The sequence below is a fragment of the Phoca vitulina genome, unplaced genomic scaffold (assembly GCF_004348235.1).
Source record: "Phoca vitulina isolate PV1807 unplaced genomic scaffold, GSC_HSeal_1.0 scaffold15, whole genome shotgun sequence".
Lineage (NCBI taxonomy): Eukaryota > Metazoa > Chordata > Mammalia > Carnivora > Phocidae > Phoca > Phoca vitulina.
Genome location: NW_022589718.1, coordinates 39131265 through 39144677, shown reverse-complemented (window position 1 = coordinate 39144677; position 13413 = coordinate 39131265). Strand labels below are relative to the sequence as shown.

Below are 13413 nucleotides of genomic sequence, written 5' to 3'. Positions count from 1 at the left end.
ACACGTGTGTGCCCGTGCTCATTCGTGTTCGTGTGCCGGCACGGTTCAAGGCTGACGTGCGTGCAGGAGAAGCGGGGTGTGGTTTGTTAGGATGAGTGTGCACCCTCCTCTAACACGTCGGCTTGTTTCCGCGTCCCGTCCAGGCGCACCTCCAGCCACTCATCTTCCCAGAAGTCTGTCTCGCAGAAGTCGTCTTCCCAGAGGGCGGCCGGCCAGACGGCGTTTCGGGGGGCGACCTGCAGTATCTGCGCGAAGAGACTGAGCACCGAGGCGCTGGAAGAGGAGGAGCAGGAGAAGAAGAGGCGGTAAGCTCTGTCCCCCTCTCCCGCCCCACCCCACCCAGCACCGCAGCGTCACGGCACCGCGGCGGGGGCTCCGGGGAGGGTCTGCGGCCACAGAGGGGATGGTGACGGGCGTTTAGCCGAGAGCCCGCCCGAGAGCCTGGAGGGTCACCCTTGCCTCTGCGAAGGCCATCGGCTGCCGCTGTGCGGTGCCCGGCGTATTGATCCCCGTCTCTAGCTCAGTGAGTCCTACAGCATAACCATGTGGGGCATTTTCCAGCTCGTTCTGCACAACCGAACTTGCCCACGGGGCCACGCACGCGGTGATCCCGTGTCCGCGCGCTGTCCTGTCCCACGCTTCTCCCATGAAAGCGCCGAGACCTGAAAGGTTGAAGTTCATGTGGAGTTTCCCCCGACAGCCTCTTTAGCTGGAACGCAGGGCAGTGAGGCTGTTGGCCGGCAAGGTGATCGTCCAAACAGGCTGGCATTTCCAGCGGGCGTCTGAGTGGACACATTGTGACGGCCGTGCCAGGCATTGCAGGGGACTCAGCTCATAGGGGAAAATGTCCCAGGAATGACGTGGATTAATGAGGACGTCAGTCTTCAAATTGTTTCCAGATCACAGAGAAACAGGTGGTGATCTTACAAGAACAAAATAGTGAAGCATCTCATGAACACTTTTTGTTATACCTGCTCTGTTTTCCCCCTCACCTCCCCCGGTTATTTCTAGAAAATGTTCTCTGTATTCTAACACACTTAAAACCTGAAGGAGAAAATGAGAATTTGGCAAACATGTTTCATTTTGAACCTTGCACTACAATGAAGGGACCTGTGTAACAAAAATGGGCAGCTGGAAAGATCAGGCTTTATTTTGCACTTTGAACGATCTTTTAGATGCCTTCTGCAAATTTTGCCGTGTACATTTTATGGTAAAGTGAGGATTTCTTTTGTGAGAGAATCACTTCAAAATGTGCACATTACCAAAATTGGATTTTCTGTTACTGGACTATTTAAAAAATGGTTCTATATTTATTTAGTGTGTGGGTGTGGGAGTGAGAAGTTTAGACCTTTATAATTTTATTAATTATTCCTTGTGGTGACCTTGAGCATGTCACAGAAACTTTCTATTCCTCAATTTCCACAGGAGTGAATGGGGGGAATGTCAACTTCTGTTAATTGGAGGGGTCAGGGAGTGGGTTACCGTGATTCACATGGTTTTGGCAATAATGACTTTGGGACAATCCCCACTGTTGGAAGTCTTTCTGAGACACACAAGGCTACGCTCGTGCAGTAGTCCTTTGACCCCCAGCATGTATGTGGGTTATAGCCTGGGTCTCTCCAGCTCATTTTGTTCTTCCCCTCCTGTGGCAGATCCTAGTTTAAGGTATGGGACAAACGGGTCCTTCTCGAAAGATGAATCTGTGGGTGCATCACTCTGATTAACTGCTATGTCTCTGTATAAAATAAAAACCACGGAAGCATCGGCGTGCTTTGAAGATCTCAGCACGGCCTTCTGGAGGATACAGGAGATTAGATGCTTTTCCTTCTGTCCTGGTGAAAGACGGGCCCCCGTGCGTCATGCCCAGGCTGTCCTCGGGGCTCGTCACTAAGCGTCAGTGTGTGATGGGTGACATTCTGCGGGAGAGGCCGAGGCGGGCGTGGCAGTGGGCCGGGCGGTGCTGGGCGCACAAAGACGGCACTCGGGCCAGATCGACGGCACCTCACTCTCGACTCTTACAGATCAAGAAGCTGAATTTTTTATTGAATTCCTTTTATTCTTCTGGAACACAGCCTTACTTCTTACCTGCATCTGTTGATTCAGGAGGCTTTCATGCAGCCCTCCAGTCATTCAGAATCAGCAGCCTCCCCAGGAAAACAGGCGGTTCTTATGAGCGCCGTGCAGAAGAAAGCGCACGGGGAGTGGGGTTCAGGCTCTCCTTACATTGTCTGTGTTGGTGTTGGCTTTAAACAGATGCCAGCCCAGCAGGGCCTAAGCACTGGGTGCCAGACCCCCGGGCGGCCACGCTCCTGGCCGTAGGGACGGGGAGACGGCGTCCTGAGAAGGTGGAGTGAGTTGCTCCGAGGTACAGACTTTACTGAGCATGTGTGAGTCGTCGTGGGGTCCAGAGGTGTAAACAAGTCCGTTTTTAGGGGCCTCAGACTCCCTTTGTGGCTCTGCGTCTCTTCCTGATGTGCATTATGCGCGTCCCGGGCGCACATCTGCTCACAGCAATCCGCGGAAGAGCGCCGGCCTCCGAACCGTGTGATTGTGCGCCCCTCCCAGTAAAAGGAGGGTTGGCGCATCTTCTCCCGTAACTGTTTTATTCACGAATCATACGTCTGCCCTTCATACAACTGCTTTGTGTATGGTACTAGCCCTCTGGCCAGCCCGTAGTCTTGAAAGAAAGAGATAAAATTAAGCCGAAATAGCTTTTCTGCATTCCTCTTCTTGCTCCCCACTTGAGAAAATCCTGGGGGAGAGCATGTGTGGTCTCCAGACCTTCGATGACCACTCACCCTTTCTGTGTCACGGGAGTAACGTCGCTTCTTCGCCCCGGCAGGTACCAGTCTCTGGTGGCTTCTTATGGGGAAGCCAAGCGGGAGCGCTTCCTCCGGGATCTGGCCGAGATGGAGGAAAACGTGCACCTGGCGCGCACACAGGCTCAGGACAAGCTGGACAAATACGTCATTCAGGAGATGGTAGGGGGACCTCTGGGGCTCCTTGAGAGGCGCGGGTCTGGTCGTGGGCTGTCCGCATGACGTGCGTATGGCCCGTCGGCAGAGAGCCCTGCGTGCCCGTGCCACGCCCCTTCCTGCAGCGCTGACCTGTCCTTGCTTCCCGGGGCAGGTGGAGGACAAGCTGACCGGGCACAGGCACTCCTACTTGGAGCGGATGCGCCGGGCCCCCGAGATCCTGGTGCGCCTGAGGTCCCACACCGTCTGGGAGAGAATGTCTGTGAAGCTCTGCTTCACCGTGCAAGGGTTTCCCACCCCTGTGGTGCAGTGGTGAGTGTGGGCGGGCGGCCTGCCCCTGGGTCCGAGGAGGGCTGGACTGCACTCTCTCTCGAGGATCTGGTAACAGCTGGTGCCAATGTGCGGATGAAGAAGAGCCACCTGAAGGGATCGCGGGGCACACACCCCCTTCCATTGCCCACCGTGTGTGAAACGCCATGGGACATGCACATGGGACACTCACAGAATGGCCACCATAAATGCCTTGCCGGCGCTTTTATTTTAGTGAAATTGACTCAGCTGAGTTTTAGAGGAATTATATTTAAGAATAAGTTCCTTCAGATGATCTGGAAGGTGGGGCCGCGTGTGGTGCTGCGGTCGATTGCGCCTGGCGACGTCAGCATCGTCTCCAGGCCCCAGACCCTTGTGTTTCTCCATCTGTTGCATACCTATGGTTGTTGCCCCACTTGCTGGAAGTGATAATAACATTCCCCAAGTTTATGGCCTGCGCAGAGACCATACACATTTTGCTCGTAACCTGACTGGGGCGCTCAGCCCAGGTCAGAAATTTAGTGCCAGGTTCTGTGGTTGTTCGCCAGGCAGGCTGTGGAGACAGCCACCCACCCACGCTCGGTCTCAGGGAGACGAGGTCCTGCTGTCCCGGGTGGGGCGCGGAGGCCAGCTTCCTGCAGGCAGGATCCCGTAGAACTCCCCAGAGAGGCTGGCCTGGGACACAGCTAACACTGGCAACATTCTTTTCTTAGGGAATGATTTATCCTGAATTCCTCACGAAGTCCGAGGACACCCGTGGCGCTCTCTGCCGTAGGTTGAGGACGGCCCAGATAGGCTGAATTCTGCAGGAGCTGCTCTCTACTAAGCGGACAGACAGACATGGGCCCTGGGTCACCCCTAGTTACTGCGCTGTGCCGGCCTGAGGTCCTGGGAAGTGGAGCTCACAGACGCAGGGCGATAGCATCCCTAGGGGCCCTGAAGAAGGCGGGGACAAAATGCAAATTGCCTTCTGCCTTTGCAGTAACGTGTTTCCCTCGTGCAGGTATAAGAATGGTAGTTTGATCTGCCAAGCAGGAGAGCCGGGCAAGTACAGAATCGAGAGCAAGTACGGCGTGCACACGCTGGAGATCAACAGGTAAGGTGTTGGGCATGGCGGGCGCCCTGGGACAGCTGCTCCAAACACTCAGTGATCCAAACACAGGAGAGACCTCACAGTTAGAAACAGGAGGTCAGGGGGCACCACGTCCATTCTATGCCATGGGACGTCGGTGGTATTTCTGACTTAAGCTGTGGGGGAAGCTTCCGGAAGCTTGCTGTCCTTGGTGTGGGACCCCCAGTAGGCAACCTGCAGCTCTGTCCAGGCTCCCACTCTGGGAGCAAAGAGAATGGCTGGTTCAGGGACAGACGGCGGCGTTCGGGTGCGCAGCTGACCGTGGATGCAGAAGACTGCCCACACCTGCCCAGCAGGGGGCGCATCGCGTGCCAGGTTTGGGGACCAGTCCCTAACTAAACTCAGGCTCCTCAAAGAAATACAACTTCTATCTTTTTCATAAATTGAAAAAATGTAGAATACAGATGAGGAAAAGAAAATAAAAATCATTCATATTTCCCACAGCATCAGTATTTTGCTGTAAAGATAGCATTTCATTTTCCTTGCACGGCATGTGCACACACACACACACACACACACTTAGATTTTTTTTTCAAAGGTGAGATTCTGCATTTCTTTTTCTGCTTCTGTGTGCACACAGTTTTTATTTCATAAGAAGATCATAACATGGTGCAATCCCCCTTTTCTCACAGTATATCATGACATTTTCACATGGCTCAGCTGTTAATCTCGCAGGTAAATGGGGCTCGTTACTGCACTGTAATTAGGGACTGCAACCAGAGACCTGGGTTTGGATCCCCGATCTACCGTGTACCCTGTGACTTTGGATGGATCATTAACTCTTCCTGGATTGTAATATTTTTATCTGAAAGTCATTATCAAGAGACAGATGATAAAAAATTTTATCTTTTCTGTTGGCTTAATGGGAATGATCATGAAGACCAAATATATTTTCGTATGTTATGTAAACATGTGGTGAGTGTGTGTGAGTGTGTGTGTGTAGTAAGTTATATCAAGTCCTTACCAGGAAAAGATGAGGGATACTAATATAAATGCAAAAAATCAGTAAGACATTGGGATATATAACTTTATTGATTTTATTATTACTAACTTGTAGAGCGACCACATCATAATTAGGCTCAGTTTACTTAGAGGTAAAATAATCTGCAATAAAATAATTCTCAGTAAAATGGTCCCACTGGAATAATCCCCAAGGTGACTCGGAGAAGTCACAAGTTAGTACGACAGAGCATTCATCACGGAACCTTCTCCCTGATGCATTCTTCGACCGAGGGGATTCTTTCCTTTTTTATTGAGAACTTTTATACATCGGTTCTGCTGAAGAAAGGGTTACTCTGATGTGCTCTTTCTGTGTGACTAGTGTGGGGCTCAGGCCCGCACACCAGAAGGGAAGTGGGGTGTGCACCCCAGGAGCATGTGGGAGCACGGAGGGAAGCCACGGAGAGGAAGCATCAGGGGTTGGGACTCTGCCAGACCAGCCTCACAGCCTTCTTGCTGAAGGCGAGCCAGACGATGGGATTCATCTGGGGAGGGGTGGTGAGGCATCTGCTCAGACATGGGGGGGGGGTCCCCCTGAGCTGACTCGGCAGGGTTCCTGCACGGGAGGACCAGGCCCAGGGCTGAGGTTCAGAGGAGCCTGACCCACATTGGTCCAGGAGAGAATTCGCCATGTCCCCGTTTCCACCCCGTGGGAGGATGGTTTTACCGCGTTTCTTTGCTTTTCTGCCTTGCACTCACTGGGTCTTCCTCTGCCTCCTGCCTGAGTTCTTCCTCCTTCTGGTTCCCAACTTCGGACTTGGGTGGGAGCCCAGGCTTGAGCCCCTCCAGGCGCTGCCTGCCCAGCACTCCCAGGCCGCACCTGCGGGGGGCACCGGCCGGCCGCCAGCACCAGGCTCTTCAGCCTCCCCGCTCCTCACGCGGGCGGCGGGCCGGCTGCCTCACCCGTCGGACGCGGCCTGGGATGAGCCTCTGGAGGAGGCCTGCCCGGTTCCCCGTCACCAGAACGAGCTCTCCACCTGCAGACTCTTCAGAACAGGTGTAGGAAGGTTGTGATTAAGATGAACATTTGTGACAAGTGGTTTCCCAGGTAAATGTGGGGCTGTTTCAAAAAGCTGAAGGGCCAGGCCTTCTGGGCCGTCTGGGGCTGTTCATTGAGAACCTACTGTGTGCCAGGCGCTGGTCCAGGCGCTTGGGACACGGGACAAAACCAAGGCCCTCTTCTTTGAGGTCTTACAATCTGCCGTAAGGAGGTGAACCGTAAGCACAATAAAAAAGTGAATTATATAGTAGATCAGGAGGCCAGGGGACTGGGCGTGGGGAGAGGGGACCTGTTGGTGTGGGGTGGGCCGGGATGTGGGGTGGAGCAGGGTGGTCAGGCCGGCCCTAACTGAGGGGACACCCTCTGGGCAAGCCTTGGGGTTGGAACACCCTGGCCCCTTGCTGTAATTCTCAGAGAATAAGGTTCTCTCCTTTGATTTCCTAAACATGTGGCTATTTGAGTAGCCAGAAAGCCACACTGTGTAGAAGGAGAACATCGCCTTCACTGTGGAGAGTGCAGAGTTCAGGCTGTCTCTTCTGTACCCGGGTGAGCCGTGGCCGTTTGGGGGTCCCTAGGTCAGCCCGAGTTTTCACCCAGCTCGCTTCCGAGTTAACAACTGCATTTACAAGGGAAAACCATTTCCCGTTCTCAAGTATGAAACTTTTACACTTATCCTGGGGTAATACCAGCTTTGAACCTGCGCACTGACAAACCCGTGAGTCTGTCAGCTGTAAGTTTGTAAACTGAGGCCTGGGACGCCGTGGTCCGTGGCTCAGCAGCCCAGGTCCCCATCAGACACCCTTGGAGTTTGCAGAGACGGACTTGCCCAGCACTCCTATCTGCCCGGGACCCTGTCCGCAGCTGACGAGAGAAGGGGGAATCTGCTGTCTCCACACAGCTCAGCTGTTCATACCAAACTGCTGAGTTGCCATCATTTGATCCGTGGCCGTTTTGAGTGCGGTGGAATGTGCTGCCGGCTCGGGAGGGAGGGAGCTCCCCCTTCGGCTGCCGGGGTGACGTTTGCCCCTATGAATACTCCCTGGCTGCTGCCTGAATTCTTCAAGTGCTTCTGACCCTTTGGTGCTGTTCGAACTTAGACTGTAATCGACACGATTTTATATGCTCATAAGATTTTCCCCGGGGACTCATAATGTGAGTCCTGTTTCTTCACATAATTTTAATGCCGCGCTCATGTTTTTATGAAAGCGCGAAGGGTGACCTCGTGCGGGTTTTGTGTCCAGCACCACCCCTGCTCCCTCGCCGCGGCCAGGCTGACCTCCTGGGCACGTTAGTTTAGACTTCCATATGCAAACTCTCATTTGAGTTTTAAATTCCAGTAAATTCCAGTGTGGACACGGCTTCCAGGGGAAGGACGCTGGGCCCGAGTCCCCAGGACAGGTCACAGGCGACGTAAGCGTTTGTCCGATTACCCTCCTGAAAGGAGATCAGAGGGCATGACTTTCTCCCGTGCAGTTGCCTGGGGGACACCTCGAGACTTGGAGATGCACAAGTGCCCCATGGAAGTTGGTGAAGATTGAGACCTCTGTCTATCCTGGGAACCCGTCCAAACAGAACATAAAACCCTCTGCCTCCTAACCACGTGCATGCAGTTTCTCACAGCGTGGAGAACGGGCCAGAAGCAGGCTCTGGGGGCCGGCTGCATGCTGCCTCTTGCTGTGGCCTTGAGGAGAAGAGAGGAACGGAGTCCTGCTGGGGCGTGGGAAGGCATATGGGTCCCCAGATTACCTGTGCACAAAATCTTGCGTAGGGCACAGGCTCTTCAAAATCTGCATGCCCAGCCTGTCCACCCCTTGGCTTGTACTCTGCGCCGGCGCCCGGGTCCCGTCCTTCCCGCAGCCCGCACGCGGCTCCAGCACGGGGCGGCACAGGTGAGCCAGGCCCCAGTCCAGGCAGGTATGCTTGCTGATCATCTCTGTGTGTCCCGGTGTATGTTATGCAACATAAAACACTTGCAAAGGAGAAATGCAGAAACAATGTAATAAGAGTAAACATCACAGAAGTGAGGACTCACACCTCCACACCAGCGGGCTGTGTGTCCTGTGCATCCCCTCCATGGGGCATGGGGATGCACGGGACAATTACAGGAAAGCAGGAGGTCTGCGTATTTTGGGGCATGCACTTCCTTACACCCCAGGGGACGCCACGGGCACATCCGTTTGTGGAGAAATGCACACGTGCACATCCACACACCAAAGGACGTTCCAGCTCCTAAGTGCAGGCTTCCTTCTCCCCAGCCCATCCCTCCCGCTAAGTACCATGTGCTAATCGGTCCCTTGACAAGCTTGTCAGTGCTAACGTGTTAGGTGGTTCTCCTCCATGTCTTATTCTCAACTGGAAAACCAGCTCAAGATCTTGTGGGAGGAGCTGCCGTGTGGGTGGGCCACCTTGCCCTCCCTGGGGGAGGTCTGGTTTGAAAACTCTGGGGGACAGTTTGAGAACCACTGGTATTAAATCCCACCCAGAAGGGTTTGTGGCAGAGGGATCAAGAATACGATGCCCGACTGGACAGTGCCAGTGAGATCTCTATACACTCTGAGGACTCGCGGACCATGTAGCGGTAGGAGCCGCCCCCCTCTGGGGATTGGTAGGGACACTGGCCGGGGGACAGTGTCTCGGCTGAGCGGGGTTGCCCCTGGCCGGACCAGCCCTGCTTTCTGTGCTCCGTGGAAGTGTCGGCCGCGTCGCCCCTCCTCCTAAGACTTAGTCCCTGTGCGCTTGCAGTCAGGCTCCAGGTAGGAGACTTGGATCAAGCGGTTTTCACAGGGTGCCATGTAGCCCTGCAGGTGGCCTGGGCCGGTGATGCTCCCGGCTGTGCCCGTGGGATGCCCGGCTCTCCCTCTTCTTACCTGTCGTGACATAGCCCGTGGGGTGTTGGTTGGAGGGAAAGGTGTGCGGCTAATCCCAGAAGAAGGATACCTTCCTGTTTACAGAATGCACTGATGAAAATATAATGGTTTCATTGTTTAGAAGAAATCACAGAAGCGCAATGCTTAAGGGTAAGGAAGAGAAGTAATCATGCCTTCTGCGTAGACCCCCTGCCCCAGCCGCCCCTGACGGTCTGTGTGCCTGAGGGTGCACGCGCTGTGCGGAACGGTAATGCTCCGAAGCCTCCTCTCCCCGTTACTGGAGACACTGTGTGCTTTTTGGTCAAAGGAAATATTTTCAGCTCCAAGTGGAATAGGGAAGAAAGTCAAGTTACTAACCATCCCCTAAGAACGGGTTTGTCTCTGGGGTATTGGCTCCTTGACGCATTTTCAAAGAAAGCCTGGAGTCAACTTTTTCTTTTTTTTAATCTTTCGTGTGGGATTTTGTGTGTAATTTCTCTCCCCGGATTAATATCACGGTCCTGATACCCACTTCTTGGACAGGTGGCGGAAGCTGCCGGAAAGAGCGCAGCTCCTGGATTTACGTGCACCTTGTTTACCCAACTTCTTCAAGTGTCAGCGTTCTCACCACGTCAATACATAATCGTGTGTGTTTTCGAGGGCGCTGGAGGCTATTACATAGGATACGTTAAAGTAAAAGTAACCAGCAGAGCGTCTGGTATTTTGTAAAAAAGCTCAGCAGATGCCAGATCCTCCTCCTTACATCCCTGGTCCCGGTGACACTTTCTGGTGGGAACATAGTTCGCAGCCAAGAAAATAAGCTTCAGCTTTTGTAAGATCGATCTGGGGGGGAGGGGTTGCAGAGGAGCTCCACCCTGGAGGGACTGGGGTCTGGTCGTTGCTGGGTCCTTGTTGTTTCTGGGGTGACGTGCATCCTCCCTGCGACTCCTTAATGATGGCTGCCTCAGGCGGGTCTGGTTCAGACACCTTCAGAACACCCTGGGGTGGCTGCTTCATATCTGGGTGATCTTTTGGGGTTTGGGGATAATCTCCCATACACACGGGAATCCCTGGTAGGGAGGGAGGTGGAGTGGATTTTCCTGGAGGTTGAGGCCCGTGGAGCCTTCCCACTGGCAAGATAAAGCCATGAATTCTACCCACGTAGAAAATGGAACCATCAGGGAGGAGAGACTTCCCCTTGAGGATGAGACAGGCTTTTCAGAAATGTCCGTCCATACGGTTTCCCTCAAAGACAAAGGCCAACCGTAGTCTGGAGCCAGACCTTGCCGCGTCTATAATTAATACCTTGTTCCGAGGATGGGACTGGCATTGTTCTTAAACAAATCACTCATGAACAAAGGATCCAGGTCACACAAGTGGCTTTCGAAGAATGCTGGTGTTTGAGTCTGGGTCACTGGCTTCCGGAGCAGCCCCACAGTGCGTTTAGGACACTGCCTTGCTTTCTCTCTCCAAGGGCAAACTTCGACGATACAGCAACCTACTCGGCCGTGGCCACGAACGGGTACGGGCAGGTGTCGACCAACGCCGCCGTGGTGGTGAGAAGTGAGTCGTCCTCCCGGGGTGGGGGGCACGCCTCACGCCTCCTGCGTCTGTCCGTGCCCTTCACCCGGTTCTCTCGCAGGGTTCCACGGAGACGAGGAGCCGTTCCACTCGGTGGGACTCCCGATTGGATGTAAGTCAATGGTTTTCCTTTGTGTGCAGAAAAATGTGTAGTGACGTAGCTTGCGATTACAAAAAAAGTATTTCTAAGGGTCGAATCTTTTTTTAAATCATATTTCAAAAGACTCTCCCAAGTCTTCCCTGGTGGTGTTAGTCCGCGGATAGTCTGTTCCTGTATCATTCCGTGGCCAGGTGGAATTTTAAGACGCTGGTGAAATTGGGAGACGTTCCATTTTGAATTGGGCGGAAAAACGCGAATCCAAATCCTTGACCTGAATGTAAGCTCCTGTCATAGTGTCCTGTCCCCCAGGCCGAATCTCCGTGCCCGTTTAGAGCAAGCAGCCGCGTAGATCAGGGCGAGGATGTGAGGCGGTGTTTGCTCCGAGGCCGGCTGCGACCTGCCTGGAGAGGGCTGGCCGTTCCTGTTGCTGAGGGGTGTGACGTGTCCCTAGCGTGTGTGTCTTGTCCCCGCTGGCTTGTACCCCCCGCTAAAGCGTTCCTTCTCCGCACTTGGGAGTGTGCATGCAGGGCCGCGCTGCTCCACGGTGCTGGGGAGCCCACCCGCCCGTGCCCTGCTCCCAGGGTGACCTGCAGTGGCCCTGCAATGGGGCGAGTTGGTGTCCCTCTGAGCCGGCAGGCGGGGACGCCGGGCTGACCCGAGGCCGCTGGGCGCGGAGAAGGCAGCCGTGCCCGTAGCATCTCTAGGACCAGGACTTGGTAGACCCACGTACTGTGGCTTTTTAATGGCTTGGGAATGAGGTTCAGGATTGACCTGCCCTTCCCAAAGAGTAACTGTGTGCCCCCACAGCAGCTTTGATTGTGTCATAATTTGGGGTCCAGATGTTACAGGTCAAGTGTGGGTGAGGGAAGACCCAATCGAAGCAGCGCCCGAGGGGAAAGCCTTCTGGCAGCCGCTACACACCTGTGTGTCCTTGGCTTTTGGTCATGTCTGCGTCAGTTGTGCGGGATTGTCCTGCGTCCAGCGCTTGGGGGTCGTGCACAAGCACGGACGGGCGAGCAGGACAAGGTCAGGGCCCCCCGGGGGAGGGGGGGCAGGGCAACCTGAGGATGTGTGTGTCGGTGCCCCCCGAATCCACGGACGATGCGGGGTCCGCTGGGAGGACGGCCCTGGCGTGCCGAGGAAGCTGGCGGGGAGCTCAGAAGCCCTCCCCGGGTCCCTCTCCTGTTACAATTCTGTCTAAATAAAAACTTGGCGTACGGATTGCAACATAATAGATGCCCATGTATTCACCATCTGTATTCAACACATGTGAATATTTCGCCATTGTTTTTCAATTGCTTCTTAAAAACCAAAGTCCAATTGGCATCACACAGAACTAACCATTGCAGATGTACACTTCGGTGACCCCTGGTTATTTTTAGGCGCTAAGGGCATCAGGAGGTGATGAAACTCCACCCTCCCTCCTCCTTCCTCCCGCCCCTCCGCCACATCCTCCTGGGAAGAAACCATCCTCTGGAAGTTCCCAGCCATTTAGCAAGATCTCCCCTGCGTGCACCTGTTTTAAATCATGATTTTTTCTTTTTTGTTTGGCAAATTTACTGTGCATTTTCTTCTGAAATGTACCCCCCCGCTAAACATTATATTTTTGAGATTTAATTTTGCTACCCCTGGATGTAGTTAATTCGTTTTGTGCCTATGAACATACCACGGTGTGTTCTGAAGACCAGAACGCTGTTGGCTCAGAGCCGAGGTGACTTTCCCGAAACCCCACAGGCTGGGGCATTCGGTCTACGCTGCGTGGCTCGGCCTCCACGTGGCCTCCCTGTGCCTCTGCATCCTCTGGCCCGGAGGACGAGCCGTGTCTCCATGACGGGTGTTCCGATTCCTCGGGAGGGGCTCAGTCAGCTCAGCTGCTACCACATGCTCTGTAGCCTGGGGGCTCAGACCACAGGCATCTACTTCTCACAACTGGGGAGAAGTCAGAGGTCATGGTGGGCCGAGTGGGGGGGCCCCCCTCCTGGGGTGCGGGCGGCACCTTCTCGCCGCATCCGCACACAGAGGAGAGAGCCCGGGTCTCCTCATGGAGCCCACCGTCATGACCTCCTGCTAAACCTCATCACCTTCCAGAGACCCCACCTCCTAATACCTTCTTGCTGGGGCCGAGGGCTTTGACGTGTGAATCTGGGGGACACGCGTTTATCCCCCAGTGCAGCTGTCTGGAGGGCACAGATGCGTGTGGTCGTGGGGGATGGTGCACCTGCTGTGTGTGCACCAGCCTGCCCCTCCTGCTGTGACCGTGTCCCCCTCATCTGCGCAGTGCCCCCTTCGTCCGTGATTCCGTACATGCACTTCGACGTCCAGTTTTTGGAGAAGTTTGGGGTCACCTTCAGGAGAGAAGGCGAGACTGTTACTCTCAAGTGCACACTGCTGGTAACACCAGAGCTGAAGAGGGTGCAGCCGCGCGCCGAGTGGTACAGAGACGGTGAGTACCGGGCAGGCACGGCCGAGTG

At 54.5% G+C, this 13413-nt stretch overlaps 1 protein-coding gene across 4 annotated transcripts in view; it reads left to right on the top strand.

The window, feature by feature from the left end:
• Positions 1-13413, top strand: part of MYOM2 (myomesin 2) — a 106267-nt gene that overhangs the window by 31446 nt on the left and 61408 nt on the right. For all 4 annotated transcript variants that reach the window (XM_032413728.1, XM_032413727.1, XM_032413730.1 and 1 more), the window contains 7 exons: positions 144-305; positions 2843-2981; positions 3130-3287; positions 4288-4380; positions 10736-10824; positions 10904-10954; positions 13221-13385. In XM_032413728.1, coding sequence (XP_032269619.1) covers positions 144-305; positions 2843-2981; positions 3130-3287; positions 4288-4380; positions 10736-10824; positions 10904-10954; positions 13221-13385 — 857 coding nt within the window. The remainder of the gene's footprint in view (positions 1-143; positions 306-2842; positions 2982-3129; positions 3288-4287; positions 4381-10735; positions 10825-10903; positions 10955-13220; positions 13386-13413) is intronic.